Genomic DNA, 21713 nt, shown 5'->3' with positions numbered 1-21713 from the left:
TCTGACTTATCTTCCAAAGGTTGATAGAATAAAGAATTATTTAAACTTATTAGTGCCTCACTCATTTTGCTGTTGCTGCAGCATGCCATATTGCTGTTTGTAGGCGTTATACGCTGTCTGCAGCACCCATTCATCCAGACACACAGATGGAAAGCCATGGTGGTCTATGATGCACGTCTTCACCCCCTCCTCCTCCATCGTTCTGGTCACTGCCTCTATTTCACTACAGCAGACACACTCAGCCACTGTCTCCATGTTCACACAGTTTTGACATGTACACCTGGAAATAGAAATGTTCATAATATTTGTAAATCAATTCATATTATTGACACCTGCAATCTGCAAACATGTGGAATAATTAATATTATCATTGTCTTGTTGTGGATCTTATTAATCTGCATGCATATTTTTAGTATTGCCGGTATATGGAGCTGTGGCCCATAGAAATAATGGGTAATTAATTAGGTTTGACATTGTGTCAATGATAGATACTTAGTGTATAGATAGGCCTGGGGTGTAAGTTGTAACACTAACAGTAACACATTGTGTCAATGATAGATACTTAGTGTATAGATAGGCCTGGGGTGTAAGTTGTAACACTAACAGTAACAGTGCAAGACTAGGCCACAAACTAAAACTAGTCTATAAATAAATAACATATTACCATTCTGTATTCTCAAGGCGATCTATGTCGTGTGCTCCTCCAGCATCAATAGCAGCAGCGTCCTCCTGACCGTCTTCATCAGCGTCGGGTTCAAAGCGATATGGCTCTATCCCTCTCACAGCTTCTTCCCTATCTGAATCGCTTCCACTCCCCACTAGTCCTTCACTTGCACTTTACTCATCCACAAATCTTTCATCCTCGCTCAAAATTAATGGAGAAATCGTCGCTATCTCGGTCAGAATCGCTCTCAGATCTGGCGGCCATCATTGCAAACAATAGGGAGCTTTGCGGATATGTTCAATTGTCCACGTCACGCTACTTCCAGTAGGGGCAAGGCTTTTTTTTGTCAGATACCAAAAGTTGCTATCTTTATCGTCGTTTTTCTATTCTAAATCCTTTCAGCAAAAATATGGCAATATCGCGAAATGATCAAGTATGACACATAGAATAGATCTGCTATCCCCGTTTAAATAAAAAAATTTCATTTCAGTAGGCCTTTAAGTGTGTATCAAACTGGTAGCCCTTCGCATTAATCACTACCCAAGAAGTAGCTCTTGGTTTCAAAAAGGTTGGTGACCCCTGGTCCATAAGTAATAAAAATAAATAAATAATAATTGGTGAAGTAAGTTATATTTCATATGGAGAGATGAGTAAGATTATCTAGAAAATGAATGGATGAATGAAATAAATTGAGAATGTTTATCATGGTTCTTCTTCTTTGTACTTTGTAAACACTTTGAAGAGTTTCTTGAAGTGGATCATATTAGTACATTGTTTCATTGCTTTGCTTCATCCATTCTATAATGTAATTCCACATACTGATATACTGAAGGTCTTAAGTGTTGTACGTGCGTACAAATGTTTGAAATTACATTTTGCTCTAAGATTATATTTGTCTTTTGTTGAGAAGAATTGTTGTACATTCTTGGGTAGCAGATTATAGTTTGCTTTGTGTATCATTTTAGCTGTTTGCAAGTTCACTATGTCGTGGAATTTTTTTTGATTCAATAAATAAAGGGTTTGTATGTTCTCTATATCCGACATTATGTATTATTATAACTGATCTTTCTTGTAACACAGTCAGTGAATGAAGTGTACTTTTGTAGTTATTTCCCCATATTTCTAGACAATAACTCAGATATGTAACACTAGCGAGCAGTAGAGAATATGACGTGATTTTTGGTCTCGAACATGTTTTGCTTTATTCATTATTTATACATTTCTTGCTATGTTATGTTGTATATTTTTTACATGAGATTTACAATTCAATTTATCATGAAACATTATACCTAGAAATTTGGTTTCATTTACTCTTTCAAGTAGATATTATCGGCCGATAAATGCTTTAAAATGTAATATCGGAAATTATCGGTATCGGTTTTTTTTATTATCGGTATCTTTTTTTTTTTTTTTTTTTTTTTTTTTTAATTAAATCCACATAAAAAACACAAGATACACTTACAATTAGTGCACCAACCCAAAAAACCTCCCTCCCCCATTTACACTCATTCACACAAAAGGGTTGTTTCTTTCTGTTATTAATATTCTGCTTCCTACATTATATATCAATATATATCAATACAGTCTGCAAGGGATACAGTCCGTAAGCACACATGATTGTGCGTGCTGCTGTTCCACTAATAGTACTAACCTTTAACACTTAATTTGACTAATTTTCATTAATTACTAGTTTCTATGTAACTGTTTTTATATTGTTTTACTTTCTTTTTTATTCAAGAAAATGTTTTTAATTTTTTTGTCTTATTTTATTTTATTAATTTTAAAAAAAAAAGGACCTTATCTTCACCATACCTGGTTGTCCAAATTAGGCATAATAATGTGTTAATTCCACGACTGCATATATCAATATCGGTATCGGTTGATATCGGTATCAGTAATTAAAGAGTTGGACAATATCGGAATATCGGCAAAAAGCCATTATCGGACATCCCTACTTTCAAGTCCTATTCCGTCTGACTTTCTCTTCTACTGTTGCCAAATAGCATTATTTTAGTCTTACTGAGATTGAAAGATAGTCTGTTTTTGTCTAACCATCTTTTGAATTTGTTCATTTGTGTTCCACCCAGCTACCACACTGCAAAAAGTCAGTGTTCAAAAACAAGAAAAAACGATACAAAAATGAGGGGTATTTTATTTGAACTAAGCAAAGTTATCTGCCAATAGAACAAGAACATTCGGCTTTTTAAGACTTTCCAAAACAAGTCAAATTAGCTAACCTCAATGAACCCAAAAATAGCTTAAAATAAGTATATTCTCACTAATAACAAGCGCACTTTTCTTGGTAGAATAAAAAATTAGACCTTTTTGCTCAATATGTTGACAAATATTCTTAAATGCTAGTGCCATTATCTGACATAATGATATGCGCTCGGCATCATAAGAAATTATTACTTTAAAAAAGTAGTTTTATACTTGTGAGTGTTGATATTCTAGTTTCAAGCATGTTTTACTCAATATAGGTCATAACATCTCAGCAACAAGCTGTAATATCTTACTGACATCATTTAGGAGCAAAACACTTAAAACAAGTAAAACACTCTAACATAAAATCTGCTTAGTGAGAAGAATGATCGTATCAGACAGAAAATAAACAAATATCACCCTTATTTGACATATTTAACCTTACTTAGATTTCATTTGTTGCAGTGAAATGTCTACCACTTCTCCATCAAAAAATGCTAGCGATCAAAGTAATTCTGAATCGAATCAAAAGTAACTTTTTCCCCCAGGATTCAATAAACTCCCGTTTTTAACGGCGATTCCCTTCAAGTAAACATGCCGCCATGTTGGACACGTATTCGCCAAGTGTCCAGTGACCCGCTGTGCTTTTAAGACCCCCAGGAAAAGAAAGAGGGGATGATTGGAGATAGAGACCCCCTACCTGGCCATCACGCTTCCTCCACTCCTGGCTGTGTTTGTGGTGCTGCTCCAGGGCGGCCCTGGCCTGGCTCTCCAGGCTGCCCGCCTCCCGCTGGCGCTCCTGGACCAGGCGCTCCTTTTCGGCGCAATGCTGCTGTTGAAGGCGCGTCCTCTCCTGCTCGTGCTTGGCGCGCTGCTCAGCCATCTGATTGGACAAGCGGGGCAAAGAAAGACTTCATCAGCCACTCGGCAAACCCTTGTCGTCATGACAACTCGTCCGTCCATCAGTCCGTCCGGTTCGCCTCGGACTCGCCGAGCGACCGGCGCGGTACAGTCGGTCGGCAACACCCTCAAAAAGTTTCTTGGCATTGTCAGGCGACGGCACGAGGCGGCGTGTTTACATGTGGCGGTCCCCTCCCCACCCTCTCACCTCGCCAGACCCACTCTAAACCTGTCATGGGTCTCTCCTCCAAGCAGTCCCCCTCTGTTTTCTGTAATCGCCATATAAAAGAGTATCAGTGTATGGAAGCTTGCAGGGGTTCGCCATCTGGCCATGGAGAATAACCGATGCCCCCATGCTAGGCGTCTGACAGCGTGTGGAAAACCGGCTTAGGTGAAGACTATCAATGCAACTCGGGCAAAAAACTATTCTTACACACTAATATATGTTTATTAACATCAGCAGATACAAAGAGTTGCTGTAGAGAAGAGCCCAAAAAGGCAGTGTTCAAAAACAAGAATAAAAAAATACAAAAATGAGGGGTATTTTATTTGAACTAAGCAAAGTTATCTGCCAATAGAACAAGAAAATTTGGCTTGTCAAGACTTTCCAAAACAAGTCAAATTAGCTAACCTCAATGAACCCAAAAATACCTTAAAATTAGGGATTGGCTTTTTGTCGATATCCGATATTGTCCAACTCTTTAATTACCGATACCGATATCAACCGATATATACAGTCGTGGAATTAACACATTATTATGCCTAATTTGGACAACCAGGTATGGTGAAGATAAGGTCCTTTTTAAAAAAAAATAAAAATAAATAAGATAACTAAATTAAAAACATTTTCTTGAATAAAAAAGAAAGTACAACAATATAAAAACAGTTACATAGAAACTAGTAATTAAAGAAAATGAGTAAAATTAACTGTTAAGGGTTAGTAATATTAGTGGACTAGCAGCACACACAATCATGTGTGCTTACGGACTGTATCCCTTGCAGACTGTATTGATATATATTGATATATAATGTAGGAAGCAGAATATTAATAACAGAAAGAAACAACCCTTTTGTGTGAATGAGTGTAAATGGGGGAGGGAGGTTTTTTGGGTTGGTGCACTAATTGTAAGTGTATCTTGTGTTTTTTATGTGGATTTAATTTTTTTTTAAAAATAAATAAAATAAAAAAGGATACCGATAATAAAAAAACTATTATCGGACATCTCTACTTAAAATAAGTATATTCTCACTAATAACAAGTGTACTACTATATGAGTATGTATTTTCTATTGTTTCATTGAAAATAAAACAGCAAAGTCCATTTGGCTGTCATCTGTTTTAATTATGAGACACAATTGTGTCAAAGTCATGATTTTTTTTAATTTCATGCTTGAAATAAGAAATGATGACTTTAAAAAAGTAGTTTTATACTTGTGAGTGTTGATGACACAGCTTTGCAACACTTGATATTCTAGTTTCAAGCATGTTTTACTCAATATAGGTCATAACATCTCAGCAACAAGCTGTAATATCTTACTGACATCATTTAGGACCAAAACACTTAAAACAAGTAAAACACTCTAACATTCGAGTGCTACAAGTCTTAAGACTCCATGTGGGACTCCAACCTTGGTAGGTATTTTGAACATTTTTGGGACTTTTGCCGACTTTTTCAACTTTTATCCCCCCTCCCCGTGGGACTCGGCTGGGTGTGTTATGGACATTTTGGGCATCCCGGGACTTGTGGGACTGGAACCTGGGTAGGTATTTTGAACATTTTTGGGGACTTTTGACGACTTTTCTCCCCCACTTCCCGTGAGACTTTGCTGGGTGCGTTTTGGACATTTTTTGCATCCCGGGACTTGTGCGGCGGGACTCGTGAGACTGGAACCCGGGGAGGTATTTTGGACACAATTGGGACTTTTGACCATTTTGGCCACCTTTTCCCCTCTTCTTCCCCGCCTTCCTGTGCACCATTGCTGGCTGTGTTTTGGACATTTGGACAAAAATAGTTTCAAGCATGTTTTACTCAATATAGGTCATCAAATCTCAGCAACAAGCTGTAATATGTAACTCAAGGGGCCCATAGGCTGTTCAACACAATGGAATGATTGGGTCGTGCTGTGGGATCACAGACTGGAGCGATTTCTGATTTGAATCGCAAAGTGGATATCATCTTGGAGAAGTTTGCCGAGAAAGAATAATTAAATTGGAATTGACACAGCCGGCACACGGACACAGAGCAGGAATGTCATTGTTCGGACTGCTCGAAGAAAAACAACATCTTAATCTACGATTTGACTCCCTCGAATGGCCTTGAGGAACAGGCTGTTCTGAAGAACTCCCCCGAGGACTCCTCAAAGATGGACGCTTTTGACCTTCATTTTTTTTCAAAAAGCACCTGGGTCGAACTTTTGAGATCGGCCTCAGTCCATAAAGACAATTTCAACATCTCACCCAAGTTAATTGGGCATGCATGAATGGACAAAATAAAGCTGCTGTCTGTCTGTCTGTCTAATATCTTACTGACATCATTTAGGACCAAAACACTTAAAACAAGTAAAACACTCTAACATACAATCTGCTTAGTGAGAAGAATGATCTTATCAGACAGAAAATAAGCAAATATCACCCTTATTTGAGATATTTCATCTTACTTAGATATCAGTTTTTGCAGTGTGGTCTATGAAATCTGCAATAAACAATTCAATTACAAATATAATGAGGGGTTTTCAGTACTGGCAGCTTAGGCTCACCTGCTGGGAGGTGAGCTCCGAGTGCCCCAGACACCAAGCCTGTCCCGGGCCAGGCTCTGTTCCCCAGTCCCCCCGTGGCGGCCGTGGTGTCGGAGGGGACACCGGCATGCCGAGCAGTCCCAGCCGGAGCCTCGGGAGGACAGCGAGGGGCCTCGAGGGGGGATTGCTTTCAGGCTAATCCCTTGCACATTGTGTTGGACGGCACCCTACCTGGATGTCCAGAGAACTAGAGATCCAGCGCCTCAATGCCCGGTCTGTCCCTAGCTCCATCTGTGGAACTGGTAAGCTATTCAGAGCAGGTGATGAATGAGGGGAAGCCAGAATGTGTCTCACTCTTAGAGAGAAGGCCGTGAAAGACACTTTTGTTTCATTGGCTACTGAATCGTCAGCTCTCAGAAAAATTTGGTCGCAGTAAGAGAATTATCGTTACAGTCGTGGTCAAAAGTTTACGAGGAAAAAGGAGGATTACCTCCAAATTCTTCAGGACGAGCTAAAATCATCAGCCCGGAGGTTGGGTCTTGGGCGCAGTTGGGTGTTCCAACAGGACAATGACCCCAAACACACGTCAAAAGTGGTAAAGGAATGGCTAAATCAGGCTAGAATGAAGGTTTTAGAATGGCCTTCCCAAAGTCCTGACTTAACACTTAACTTAACTGAACACTCATGCAAACAATGACAATACCGCTTGGACATAGGCAAGATACAATGACCTTGCTTCTCACTTGTGTTGCCAGCTATTTAGACTAGGGGTCACCAACGCGGTGCCCGCGGGCACCAGGTAGCCCGTAAGGACCAGATGAGTAGCCCGCTGGCCTGTTCTAAAAATAGCTCAAATAGCAGCACTTACCAGTGAGCTGCCTCTATTTTTAAATTTGTATTTATTTACTAGCAAGCTGGTCTCGCTTTGCCCGACATTTTTAATTCTAAGAGAGACAAAACTCAAATAGAATTTGAAAATCCAAGAAAATATTTTAAAGACTTGGTCTTCACTTGTTTAAATAAATTCATTAATTTTTTTTACTTTGCTTCTTATAACTTTCAGAAAGACAATTTTATAGAAAAAATAAAACCTTAAAAATGATTTTTAAACACATATACCTTTTTACCTTTTAAATTCCTTCCTCTTCTTTCCTGACAATTTAAATCAACGTTCAAGTAAATGTATTGTTTTTATTGTAAAGAATAATAAATACATTTTGATTTAATTCTTCATTTTAGCTTCTGTTTTTTCGACGAAGAATATTTGTGAAATATTTCTTCAAAATTATTATGCTTAAAATTCAAAAAAATTATTCTGGCAAATCTAGAAAATCTGTAGAATCAAATTTAAATCTTATTTCAAAGTCTTTTGAATTTCTTTTAAAATTTTTGTTCTGGAAAATCTAGAAGAAATAATGATTTGTCTTTGTTAGAAATATAGCTTGGTCCAATTTGTTATATATTCTAACAAAGTGTAGATTGGATTTTAACCTTTTTAAAACATGTCATCAAAATTCTGAAATTAATCTTAACCAGGAAAAATTACTAATGATGTTCCATAAATTCTTTTTTTAATTTTTTCAAAAAGATTCGAATTAGCTAGTTTTTCTCTTCTTTTTTTCGGTTGAATTTTGAATTTTAAAGAGTCGAAATTGAAGATAAACTATGTTTCAAAATTTAATTGTCATTTTTTTCGTGTTTTCTCCTCTTTTAAACCGTTCAATTAAGTGTAAATATCATTAATTATTAATAATAACATAGAGTTAAAGTTAAATTGAGCAAATTGGCTATTTCTGACAATTTATTTAAGTGTGTATCAAACTGGTAGCCCTTCGCATTAATCAGTACTCAAGAAGTAGCTCTTGCTTTCAAAAAGGTTGGTGACCCCTGATTTAGACACTAATGATGGTGATTTGACTCACTCCTCTTGACAAAATTGGTGCAGTTCAGCTAAATGTGTTGGTTTTCTGACATGGACTTGTTTCTTCAGCATTGTCCACACGTTTAAGTCAGGACTTTGGGAAGGCCATTCTAAAACCTTTAATTCTAGCCTGATTTAGCCATTCCTTTACCACTTTTGACGTGTGTTTGGGGTCATTGTCCTGTTGGAACACCCAACTGCTTGACGGTAGTTATGGTGTTCTTGGGATTAAAGGCCTCACCTTTTCTCCTCCAAACATATTGCTGGGCATTGTGGCCAAACAGCTCAGTTTGAGTTTCATCTGACATCACATGGACAAAGATAAGACCTTCTGGAGGAAAGTTTTGTGGTCAGATGAAACAAAAATGGAGCTGTTTGGCCACAATACCCAGCAATATGTTTGGAGGAGAAAAGGTGAGGCCTTTAATCCCAGGAACACCATGCCTACCGTCAAGCATGGTGGTGGTAGTATTATGCTCTGGGCCTGTTTTGCTGCCAATGGAACTGGTGCTTTACAGAGAGTAAATGGGACAATGAAAAAGGAGGATTACCTCCAAATTCTTCAGGACAAGCTAAAATCATCAGCCCGGAGGTTGGGTCTTGGGCGCAGTTGGGTGTTCCAACAGTACAATGACCCCAAACACACGTCAAAAGTGGTAAAGGAATGACTAAATCAGGCTAGAATGAAGGTTTTAGAATGGCCTTCCCAAAGTCCTGACTTAAACATGTGGACAATGCTGAAGAAACAAGTCACACATTTAGCTGAACTGCACCAATTTTGTCAAGAGGAGTGGTCAAAAATTCCAGCAGAATCTTGTGAATGGCTACCAAAAGCGCCTTATTGCAGGTAAACTTGCCAAGGGACATGTAAGCAAATATTAACATTACTGTATGTATACTTTACCTACTCAGTGGCCTAGTGGTTAGAGTGTCCGCCCTGAGATGGGTAGGTTGTGAGTTCAAACCCCGGCCGAGTCATACCAAAGACTATAAAAATGGGAGCCATTACCTCCCTGCTTGGCACTCAGCATCAAGGGTTGGAATTGGGGGTTAAATCACCAAAAATGATTCCCGGGCGTGGCCACCGCTGCTGCTCACTGCTCCCCTCACCTCCCAGGGGGTGATCAAGGGTGATGGGTCAAATGCAAATATTCTAAAAATAGCAACAATTCAAAAATCCTTTATAAATATAAATAAAAACCTATCTTTTTCTCCAAATAGTTCAAGAAAGACCACTACAAATGAACAATATTTTGCTTTTTTTTTAATATTCTAAAAATAGCAACAATTCAAAAATCCTTTATAAATATAAATAAAAACCTATCTTTTTCTCCAAATAGTTCAAGAAAGACCACTACAAATGAGCAATGTTTTGCTTTTTTTTTTAAATATTCTAAAAATAGCAACAATTCAAAAATCCTTTATAAATATAAATAAAAACCTATCTTTTTCTCCAAATAGTTCAAGAAAGACCACTACAAATGAGCAATATTTTGCTTTTTTTTAAAAAAAATATTCTAAAAATAGCAACAATTCAAAAATCCTTTATAAATATAAATAAAAACCTATCTTTTTTTCCAAATAGTTCAAGAAAGACCACTACAAATGAGCAATATTTTGCTTTTTTTTTTTAAATATTCTTAAAATAGCAACAATTCAAAAATCCTTTATAAATATAAATAAAAACCTATCTTTTTTTCCAAATAGTTCAAGAAAGACCACTACAAATGAGCAATATTTTGCTTTTTTTTAAAAAAAAATATTCTAAAAATAGCAACAATTCAAAAATCCTTTATAAATATAAATAAAAACCTATCTTTTTTTCCAAATAGTTCAAGAAAGACCACTACAAATGAGCAATTTTTTGCTTTTTTTTTTTAATATTCTAAAAATAGCAACAATTCAAAAATCCTTTATAAATATAAATAAAAACCTATCTTTTTCTCCAAATAGTTCAAGAAAGACCACTACAAATGAGCAATATTTTGCTTTTGTTTTTAAATATTCTAAAAATAGCAACAATTCAAAAATCCTTTATAAATATAAATAAAAACCTATCTTTTTCTCCAAATAGTTCAAGAAAGACCACTACAAATGAACAATATTTTGCTTTTTTTTTAATATTCTAAAAATAGCAACAATTCAAAAATCCTTTATAAATATAAATAAAAACCTATCTTTTTCTCCAAATAGTTCAAGAAAGACCACTACAAATGAGCAATGTTTTGCTTTTTTTTTTAAATATTCTAAAAATAGCAACAATTCAAAAATCCTTTATAAATATAAATAAAAACCTATCTTTTTCTCCAAATAGTTCAAGAAAGACCACTACAAATGAGCAATATTTTGCTTTTTTAAAAAAAAAATATTCTAAAAATAGCAACAATTCAAAAATCCTTTATAAATATAAATAAAAACCTATCTTTTTTTCCAAATAGTTCAAGAAAGACCACTACAAATGAGCAATATTTTGCTTTTTTTTTTTAATATTCTAAAAATAGCAACAATTCAAAAATCCTTTATAAATATAAATAAAAACCTATCTTTTCCCCCAAATAGTTCAAGAAAGACCACTACAAATGAGCAATATTTTGCATTTTTTTTAAATATTCTAAAAATAGCAACAATTCAAAAATCCTTTATAAATATAAATAAAAATCTATCTTTTTTTCCAAATAGTTCAAGAAAGACCACTACAAATGAGCAATATTTTGCATTTTTTTAAAATATTCTAAAAATAGCAACAATTCAAAAATCCTTTATAAATATAAATAAAAACCTATCTTTTTTTCCAAAAAGTTCAAGAAAGACCACTACAAATGAGCAATATTTGCACTGTTATACAATTTAATAAATCAGAAACTGATGACATAGTGCTGTATTTTACTTCTTTATCTCTTTTTTTCAACCAAAAATGCTTTGCTCTGATTAGGGGGTACTTGAATTAAAACAATTTTCACAGGGGGTACATCACTAAAAAAAAGGTTGACAACCACTGTCTTAGACCATGAGGAATTCGGCAGACAGAAGAGATTGGAGGTGAAACGAAGAAGAAGAAGGAGGCAAGAAAAAGATCCATTGTGAGACAACAAAAAAAGGCAGGGAGATGGCAAGAAAGCGGAGCCAGCAAGGCGCCCGGCTGTGACATCACAGGGTACCAGCATGCAGTGCAGTGGAGGATGCTGCTGATTCTTAAAGGAGCCGACGTGGCGCTTCAAAAAAAGGCAGAGTAGGTTATAGCACAGCTGGGTGCCACAGATGCAGAGTAGAGCACGGGGTGTTAGCACTCAGCACGACGCCTGTCAGCCATGCTTGTGTGTGCAGGACAGTGAGGCAATAATGGGCTTCTTCCAACCCCAGCAGGGGGGAATGGGAAATGTTTGGGAAGAAGGAAGGGTGGAGGGAAGTGGAGAATAAACCAGATGCCCTGTCTGGAGAGATCCTCACACTGTAGGAACTCAACAGCCAATGACCACTGATGCAGAGTAGACAGATACGCTATACGTTATATATATGTTATATATATATATTAGGGCCGGGGTCACCAACCTTTTTGAAAGCAAGAGCTACTTCTTGGGTGCTGATTAATGCGAAGGGCTACCAGTTTGATACACACTTAAATCAATTGCCAGAAATAGCCAATTTGCTCAATTTACCTTTAACTTTATGTTATTATTAATAATGAATGATATTTACACTTAATTGAACGGTTTAAAAGAGGAGAAAACATGAAAAAAAAAAAAGACAATTAAATTTTGAAACATAGTTTATCTTCAATTTCGACTCTTTAAAATTCAAAATTCAACCGAAAAAAAGAAAAACTAGCTAATTCGAATCTTTTTGAAAAAATTAAAAAAATAATTTATGGAACATCATTAGTAATTTTTCCTGATTAAGATTAATTTTAGAATTTTGATGACATGTTTTAAATAGGTTAAAATCCAATCTGCACTTTGTTAGAATATATAACAAATTGGACCAAGCTATATTTCTAACAAAGACAAATCATTATTTCTTCTAGATTTCCCAGAACAAAAATTTTAAAAGAAATTCAAAAGACTTTGAAATAAGATTTAAATTTGATTCTACAGATTTTCTAGATTTGCCAGAATATTTTTTTTTAAAATTTTAATCATAATAACTTTGAAGAAATATTTCACAAATATTCTTCGTCACGAAACTAAAATGAAGAATTAAATTAAAATGTATTTATTATTCTTTACAATAAAAAAAATTAATTTACTTGAACATTGATTTAAATTGTCAGGAAAGAAGAGGAAGGAATTTAACAGGTAAAAAGGTATATGTGTTTAAAAATCCTAAAATCATTTTTAAGGTTGTATTTTTTCTCTAAAATTGTCTTTCTGAAAGTTATAAGAAGCAAAGTAAAAAAAATTATGAATTTATTTAAACAAGTGAAGACCAAGTCTTTAAAATATTTTCTTGGATTTTCAAATTCTATTTGAGTTTTGTCTCTCTTAGAATTAAAAATGTCGGGCAAAGCGAGACCAGCTTGCTAGTAAATAAATACAATTTAAAAAATAGAGGCAGCTCACTGGTAAGTGCTGCTATTTGAGCTATTTTTAGAACAGGCCGGCGGGCTACTCATCTGGTCCTTACGGGCTACCTGGTGCCCGCGGGCACCGCGTTGGTGACCCCTGTATTAGGGGTGTAACGGTACGTGTATTTGTATTGAACTGTTTCGGTACGGGGGTTCCGGTTCGGTTCGGAGGTGTACCGAACGAGTTTCCACACGGACATATTAAGTAGCGTAACGCACGTTGTGTAAACAATGCACACCGAGGCACAACACATGGCATGCTAGCAGCTAACGGGCTAGGATAGACTGACCATACGTCCTCTTTTCACCGGACATGTCCTCTTTTGCGGAGTTTCTTAAATGCCTCAAATGTCCGGCGTTTTGAGTTAGGGTTGCGTGTATTTTCAATGTACGTTCAGGGTTAAGAAGGGGTTAAAAACAAAACAAACAGCAGCATTGGTGAGGGAGGGGCAGAGAGAGAGACAGAGAGTTATGATAAACGCGCATGCGTCGCCAGGCTCTGCTTTTTATCACATTTAATTTTTTATTATCTATAGCAGGGGTGTCAAAAGTGTGCCCCGGAGGCCATTTGTGGCCCACAGCTAATGTTTTAAAGGCCCACGGCACATTCTAAAAATACTATTCAAATAAACAAAAACATAACAAAAGTGAAATAAAAAAGGTTAAATGTAATTTAGAAAAAGTTGCAATGTTGACTAATAAAACAAAGCGGTTTTTTTTCTTCTTTCAAACTGTCATTGCTCAAAACATAATATTGAATCAAAATCAATGTTATTATGAATTATTGACCTATCCAAGGTTCCCATTACTTCACATCAAATATTACACTAAGAAAAATATTTTTGGTGGAAGATTTTGCAAATTTGGTAAATAAATAACCCAAAAATGTACATTTTGTTGTTTTCTTACTGTATTGAAAATGAACCGAACCCTCTAAACCGAGGTACGTATCGAACCAAAATGTTTGTGTACCGTTACACCCCTAGTTACACTCAATAAACAATACATTAAAACAGGGGTGTCCAAACTTTTTCCACTGAAAAATCAAAGCTAGCAGGGGCCATTTTGATATTTTTTATTTTAAAAACCAATACAATATATGTATAAAAAAGATACATTTAGGCCTCCACTCAGACTTGATCCCGGGGACCCCAAAAGGTTTTGGTCAAAAAAAATATTAAAAATGTGTCATTATTTAGTATTATTATTATTATTATTATTCAAGGTTTAAATCTCTAGATCAACATTAGGTCTATCTGTCAATATAACACTTTTAAAGATTTAAGTTGTATGCCATTTTTGTCAAGGAAAACCGTGTTTTTTTATGGAAAAAAACACAAAATATGCAATATTTTCCCGCAATATAATTTTAAAGTGGAATATTTGAGATGATATAATAATTGGAGTCTTAAAAAGGTCAATAACTCATAACAACATTGATTTTAATTCATTATTTTTTGAGCAATGACACTTAAAAGAAAAAAAGTCCCACTAAAATGATTGGGGATCCAAAAGGGTACTGCTCAGTAAAGTTTAAAAAAAGAAATCCAACATTTTTTTTTACTTTTGCCACAATAGCCTCAAGATCAACTTCAGGGGCCGTACTTATCAAGCTTCTTAGAATTACTCCTAAGAAGTCTGCTAAGAGTTGACTTAAGAGTAAATAAATTCTTGGCTGAAAGCTGCACTTAAAAGTTAGTTATCAAGCGTCTTACTCACACTTTCAGCGAAGTGTAGGACTGAATCTTAAGTGTCACACTTAGAGCTGAATTACGACATTACTATGTGCCGTAAACGCAATTTTAGGTGACGTCATTTCTGTGTCCATAGAAATGACCAATCACGGAAGGGAATCCGTTGTCTAAGAATAAAGAAATATCTTGGATATATTTAAGTGGACAATGTGAGTGTATATTTTGACAATAAACTACAAAATAATACAAAACAAACTAGTCCCCGCCGGCACTCACGCTACCGCTCCCTCTCTTCTCTCGCCCACACACTCACTGACGTCACTCACCTCACGGCCACACACATACGCTACTGTCTTAACATTTTCTTTCCAATTCATTAATTAGGCAACTAATTTGAAACTGGTGTGGGTGGCTCTATATATACTAGCCCACTGCAGACACATGCAGAAATCAACAAGGAATCGAAAAGTATTAAATCTGTGACAAAAATAATATCCGCTCTGTCTAAACGATACCGTTTGATCAGCTGCTCGTCATAAAAAAAAAAAAACATTGTTCCGTTCCCTGAACGTTCGCGCACGTCTCTCTCACCTCAGTGCCATCCCCTGCTGGCAACTCCTAACCACTTAAGACACCTCTGAAGGTCTCTTAAATATCGTGGAGAGTAGGAGTGATTCTTAGACTTAAGAACGTTGATAAAAAGCTTTTATTCTTAAGTTTGAGAGTAGGACTAAATTTCGCAAATTCTCAGGACTTAAGTGTAAAATGGCACTCTAAGAAGCTTGATAAGTACGGCCCCAGATCTATCCGTCAATTATAAGTTTTATTGTTGTTTATGTTTTTTGTTTGTTCGTTTTAGGCCCTTCTTTAAAAAAACTTTGTTTTTTAAATGGCAACCAAAAAATATGCAACATTTCCCCCCCAAAATATCTCAAAGTGGAATATTTAATGTGAAGTAATTGGAGCCTTGAATAGGTCAATAATTCATAATGACATTGATTTTGATTCATTATTATTTTTTAAAGAAAGAAACAGCCTGCATGGCAGCTTTGTGTTATTACAGGAAATAATGCAACATTTTCTTGTTACATTTCACCTGTTTGCTCTTTTATACCACTTTTTATGTTTTTTTTTGTTTTTTTCAACGTATTTTTAGAATGTGACGTGGGGCCGTTAAAAAAATACCTGCGGGCCGCACTTTGGACACTCCTGCATTAAAACAACAGAATATATGTTGAATTTTTTTTTCTAATTAAATGAATCCATTAATTGTCGCTGCCCTACATTTCTTCTGCATGTAAAACTATAATTATTCCCTATAAACAAGTTTTTTATGGAAACATTTTTCGCGACCCCAAAAAGGGACAAACGGTAGAAAATGGATGCATGTATGGATTTTTGGGTTTCAGAAACGGATGAATTGGAGTTAGAGAAAAAAAAAATTATTTCTTTCTTTCTTTAGTTTATTTGGAACATGAACACACTTACAGCATAATACATCACACAAGTTCATATCATTTCACTTGACATCCTGTCCGAAAAGGAGTAGGAAGAAGCAAAGCTTATTTAATCCTACCCCTTTCCCACTTCAGAGCGTTTACAAATATATACATTCCTTTATTGACTTTTTTTATAGTAAAAAGTAGCATTAAACAGGCACTGAGTGAGCACAATATGTCCGTCATGTCCTCATGTGTCATGTCTTTTTATTTTGTTTCGGACTATAATATGCAATAATGTTATATGTGTATGTGTGTGGATATATACATACATACACATATATATATATATATATATATATATATATATATATATATATATATATATATATATATATATATATATATACACATATATATATACATCTTATATACATATCTTCTTTTTTTAATCTTTTTTTACTATTTATATTACCAAATGATTGTGTATGCACCTTAGGGGGATCTGCTCCAATTTCGTTGTTCTTTGAGCCTGGTTCTGTCATGACTTTTGGATCATGTTTTGTTTTGTTTAGTTATTGGACTCTTTAGTTTCTGTTTACGCTCCATTGTTTTTGTTTCCATGACTACTAGAGATGTCCGATAATATCGGCCTGCCGATATTATCGGCCGATATATGCGTTAAAATGTAATATCGGAAATTATCGGTATCGTTTTTTTATTATCGGTATCGTTTTTTTGTGTGTTTTTTTTGTTTTTTTTTTATTAAATCCACATAAAAAACACAAGATACACTTACAATTAGTGCACCAACCCAAAAAAACTCCCTCCTCATTCACACAAAAGGGTTGTTTCTTTCTGTTATTAATATTCTGCTTCCTACATTATATATCAATATATATCAATACAGTCTGCAAGGGATACAGTCCGTAAGCACACATGATTGTGCGTGCTGCTGCTCCACTAATAGTACTAACCTTTAACAGTTAATTTTACTCATTTTCATTAATTACTAGTTTCTATGTAACTGTTTTTATATTGTTGTACTTTCTTTTTTATTCAAGAAAATGTTTTTAATTTATTTATCTTATTTTACTAATTTTTTTTAAAAAGTACCTTATCTTCACCATACATGGTTGTCCAAATTAGGCATAATAATGTGTTAATTCCACGACTGCATATATCGGTTGATATCGGTATCGGTAATTAAAAAGTTGGACAATATCGGAATATCGGCAAAAAGCCAATATCGGACATCCCTAATGACTACCCATTAGTTTTCACCTGTCCTCATGTCACGCACCTGTCTCACGCTATGCACTCGCACACCTGTCACTAATCATGTCACTGCTATTTAAGCCTGTCTGTTTCTGTTGATCGTCCTTATCCTTACCATCTCTGTTTACCTCTGCTACCTTTCATTCCAAGCCATAGTTCCATGCCGTAGTTTGCATGCGGTTTCACGCCACAGTGAGTGTTGTTTTCCTTTTCATGTTCATAGTTTCTGCCTTTGTGCACGTTTTTGTTTCGTTAGCCAAGTTTGTTCTCCGCCATTGTGCGCGCCTTTTGTTTGCTTCCTTTTTTGTAGTCTGTTAGTGTTTAAAACAAAACATGTCCTTACCTTCACGCCTTGCCCGCGCCAACTTTCCTTTGCATTCCGGGAAAACAAAACACCCCTCAGTCCCCTTATTGACAGGTTCACTGTAATAATGACGATAAAACTCTATTCTATTCTAAGTAAAAAAGTAGGGATGTCCGATAATGGCTTTTTGCCGATATCCGATATTGTCCAACTCTTTAATTACCGATACCGATATCAACCGATACCGATATCAACCGATATATGCAGTCGTGGAATTAACACATTATTATGCCTAATTTGGACAACCAGGTATGGTGAAGGTAAGGTACTTTTTAAAAAAATTAGTAAAATAAGACAAATAAATTTAAAAAAAATTCTTGAATAAAAAAGAAAGTACAACAATATAAAAACAGTTACATAAAAACTAGTAATGAATGAAAATGAGTAAAATTAACTGTTAAAGGTTAGTACTATTAGTGGAGCAGCAGCACGCACAATCATGTGTGCTTACGGACTGTATCCCTTGCAGACTGTATTGATATATATTGATATATAATGTAGGAACCACAATATTGATAACAGAAAGAAACAACCCTTTTGTGTGAATGAGTGTAAATGGGGGAGGGAGGTTTTTTGGGTTGGTGCACTAATTGTAAGTGTATCTTGTGTTTTTTATGTTGATTTAATAAAAAAATTTAAAAAACGATACCGATAATAAAAAAAACGATACCGATAATTTCCGATATTACATTTTAACGCATATATCGGCCGATAGCCGATATTATCGGACATCTCTAGTCATCATGCATGCTTTTACTTTTTTGCTACATTTAACAAAAAAAGGAGGAGTAGACTTATCGATAACTGTTAGTTGTTATCAAAGTTCATATTATGCACTTTGGCCGATATTATCGGACATCTCTATAAAAAAGTTTTGATGCAATTCGTTTTTCAACTGGCCTTTTCGAAGGGATTAATAACAAAATGCAAAGTATCTCTGCACATGAAAAAGTGGATTAAATACACAATAGCACTTCTTGGAAGCATACAATCTGTCACTGACAAGCACCTCTGAGAGCCATTGAGAACAAAGTAGGCTATAAAATTGGACAATTACTACATTATTTACCTGTAATAAGTCATCCAAAATAACAAACCCACTGTGCATTGTGGTATTTAGCTACACTACATGAGAGGGGCAAACTATGAGAAAGTGAACATGATGCAAATCAGTTGTACACCACTGCCAACTACTGAGTTTATAATGTACATTAAAGTATCCATTTAGACAACATAGCTGACAGCATCCCATGAATAATCTCCATAAAGTATGTATGTTTGCTCTTTAATCAGTGACAGAATGTCACATGCATCATCACAGAGACAGGCTGTGTGTTTTATCTTGAAGACAAAAGGCTTCCTGATGTGCTGCTTACCCAGTGTAGCCTACTGTCAACTGCACCTCCCACTCAGGAATTATTTCCCACTTTGATTGCGTGCCTCTTTCCACATGAGACCGGCTTCATAATTCTTCAGAGTGACAGCGTGAAGTTGGCACCCTAACTTCAATGCTGCGGACGTGCAAAGACGTGGTTAAAGAAATGCGACGGTTTGAAGCTGCATTTCGCTGATGATTTACCCGAGAGAGTACATGAAAACACACGTTTATCCACACAAAGCATACGATGAATACAAATGCATGTTTTTTTTTCAGCTGTGCATCTTTATCTTCAGCATTAACATGCAGTAACAACTTTACTAAACTTCTTTAATTGTATGTTTGTACACACCTTGAGTCTTTTTTTATGTTCATGACTATTTGCATCAGGCCTGGGCAATTATTTTGACTCGGGGGCCACATTTAGAGGAAAAAAATGTGTCAGGGGGCCGGTATATCTATTTTTAGGGACACTTAATACAAAACTTCACAATGCTAAAAACGTCTTAAAAAACGTAATGGAATTTTACATTTTTCTATGAACGATAAAACACTGAATATTGACTAAATATGAATGTCACACCCCCTTTCGATCGACATATTTTACAATCGAGTGAAACGCAACAAAAATGCAACAAACAGTGAAATATGAAGGCGAAGGGTACAAAATAAACCCCACCTACAATCCGATATATGTGATATATCACTAAGATTTAGAACTTTGTTGTAAAAAGCTCCTTCCGCGTCTGTGGAAACGCTTCCCGCCCTCACTGCTTGGTGCCTCGTCTGAGCTGCTGTGACGTAGATGACCATAGTAACTAATTAGATTACCATAGTAACTAATTAGATGACCATAGTAACTAATTAGATCAGTGGTACCCAACCTTTTTGTAGCTGCGGACCGGTCAACGCTTGAAAATTTGTCCCACGGACCGGTGAGGGGGTGAGGGGGGTATTTTAAAAAAAAATATATATATATATATATATATATATATATATATATATATATATATATATATATATATATATATATATATATATATATATATATATATATATATATATATATATTTTTTTTTTTTTTTTACATAAATAAATACAATCATGTGTGCTTACGGACTGTATCCCTGCAGACTGTATTGATCTATATTGATATATAATGTATATATTGTGTTTTTTATGTTGATTTCATTAAAAAATTAGATGACCATAGTAACTGGTATATCATCCATAAGCGCAGATTCCAAGCATGTAAAGACTTAGTATAGTTGAAGACTTAGTTAGGGTTATTAGAAAACATGAGTGCACATCATAATGGCAGCTACACTTTACATCAGGGGTCACCAACCTTTTTGAAAGCAAGAGCTACTTCTTGGGTAGTGATTAATGCGAAGGGCTACCAGTTTGATACACACTTAAATAAATTGCCAGAAATAGCCAATTTGCTCAATTGACCTTTAACTCTATGTTATTATTAATAATTAATGATATTTACACTTAATTGAACGGTTTAAAAGAGGAGAAAACACGAAAAAAATGACAATTAAATTTTGAAACATAGTTTATCTTCAATTTCGACTCTTTAAAATTCAAAATTCAACCAAAAAAAAGAACAGAAAAACTAGCTAATTCGAATCTTTTTTAAAAAATTAAAAAAATAATTTATGGAACATCATTAGTAATTTTTCCTGATTAAGATTCATTTTAGAATTTTGATGACATGTTTTAAATAGGTTAAAATCCAATCTGCACTTTGTTAGAATATATAACAAATTGGACCAAGCTATATTTCTAACAAAGACAAATCATTATTTCTTCTAGATTTTCCAGGACAAAAATTTTAAAAGAAATTCAAAAGACTTTGAAATAAGATTTAAATTTGATTCTACAGATTTTCTAGATTTTCCAGAATATATTTTTTGAATTTTAATCATAATAAGTTTGAAGAAATATTTCACAAATATTCTTCGTCGAAAAAACAGAAGTTAAAATGAAGAATTAAATTAAAATGTATTTATTATTCTTTACAATAAAAATTAAAAAATGTACTTGAACATTGATTTTAAATTGTCAGTAAAGAAGAGGAAGGAATTTAAAATGTAAAAAGGTATATGTGTTTAAAAATCCTAAAATCATTTTTAAGGTTGTATTTTTTCTCTAAAATTGTTTTTCTGAAAGTTATAAAAAGCAAAGTAAAAAAATTAATGAATTTATTTAAACAAGTGAAGACCAAGTCTTTAAAATATGTTCTTGGATTTTCAAATTCTATTTGAGTTTTGTCTCTCTTAGAATTAAAAATGTCGGGCAAAGCGAGACCAGCTTGCTAGTAAATAAATACAATTTAAAAAATAGAGGCAGCTCACTGGTAAGTGCTGCTATTTGAGCTATTTTTAGAACAGGCCAGCGGGCTACTCATCTGGTCCTTACGGGCTACCTGGTGCCCGCAGGCAACGCTTTGGTGACCCCTGCTTTACATCTTAAACATCTTAAAAAATTGTTTGGGAATGTCCGGCGGGCCAGATTGAAAAGCTTAACGGGCCGCATGTGGCCCCCGGGGCCTTAATTTGCCCAGGTCTG

The 21713-nt window shown here is 35.0% G+C and overlaps 1 protein-coding gene across 2 annotated transcripts in view; it reads right to left on the bottom strand.

Moving 5' to 3' along the window:
* Positions 1–21713, bottom strand: part of LOC133642566 (centrosomal protein of 112 kDa-like) — a 212218-nt gene that overhangs the window by 7101 nt on the left and 183404 nt on the right. Inside the window, exon 20 of one of the 2 annotated variants that reach the window (XM_062036834.1) lies at positions 3567–3749. In XM_062036834.1, coding sequence (XP_061892818.1) covers positions 3567–3749 — 183 coding nt within the window. Of the gene's footprint in view, positions 1–476; positions 3750–21713 lie in introns of those variants that run through there. The other variant, XM_062036833.1, reaches the window with a different exon arrangement.

The sequence above is a fragment of the Entelurus aequoreus genome, linkage group LG25 (genome assembly GCF_033978785.1).
Source record: "Entelurus aequoreus isolate RoL-2023_Sb linkage group LG25, RoL_Eaeq_v1.1, whole genome shotgun sequence".
NCBI lineage: Eukaryota > Metazoa > Chordata > Actinopteri > Syngnathiformes > Syngnathidae > Entelurus > Entelurus aequoreus.
Note: the sequence above shows the minus strand (reverse complement) of the source record. Positions and strands in the feature narration are given on the sequence as shown.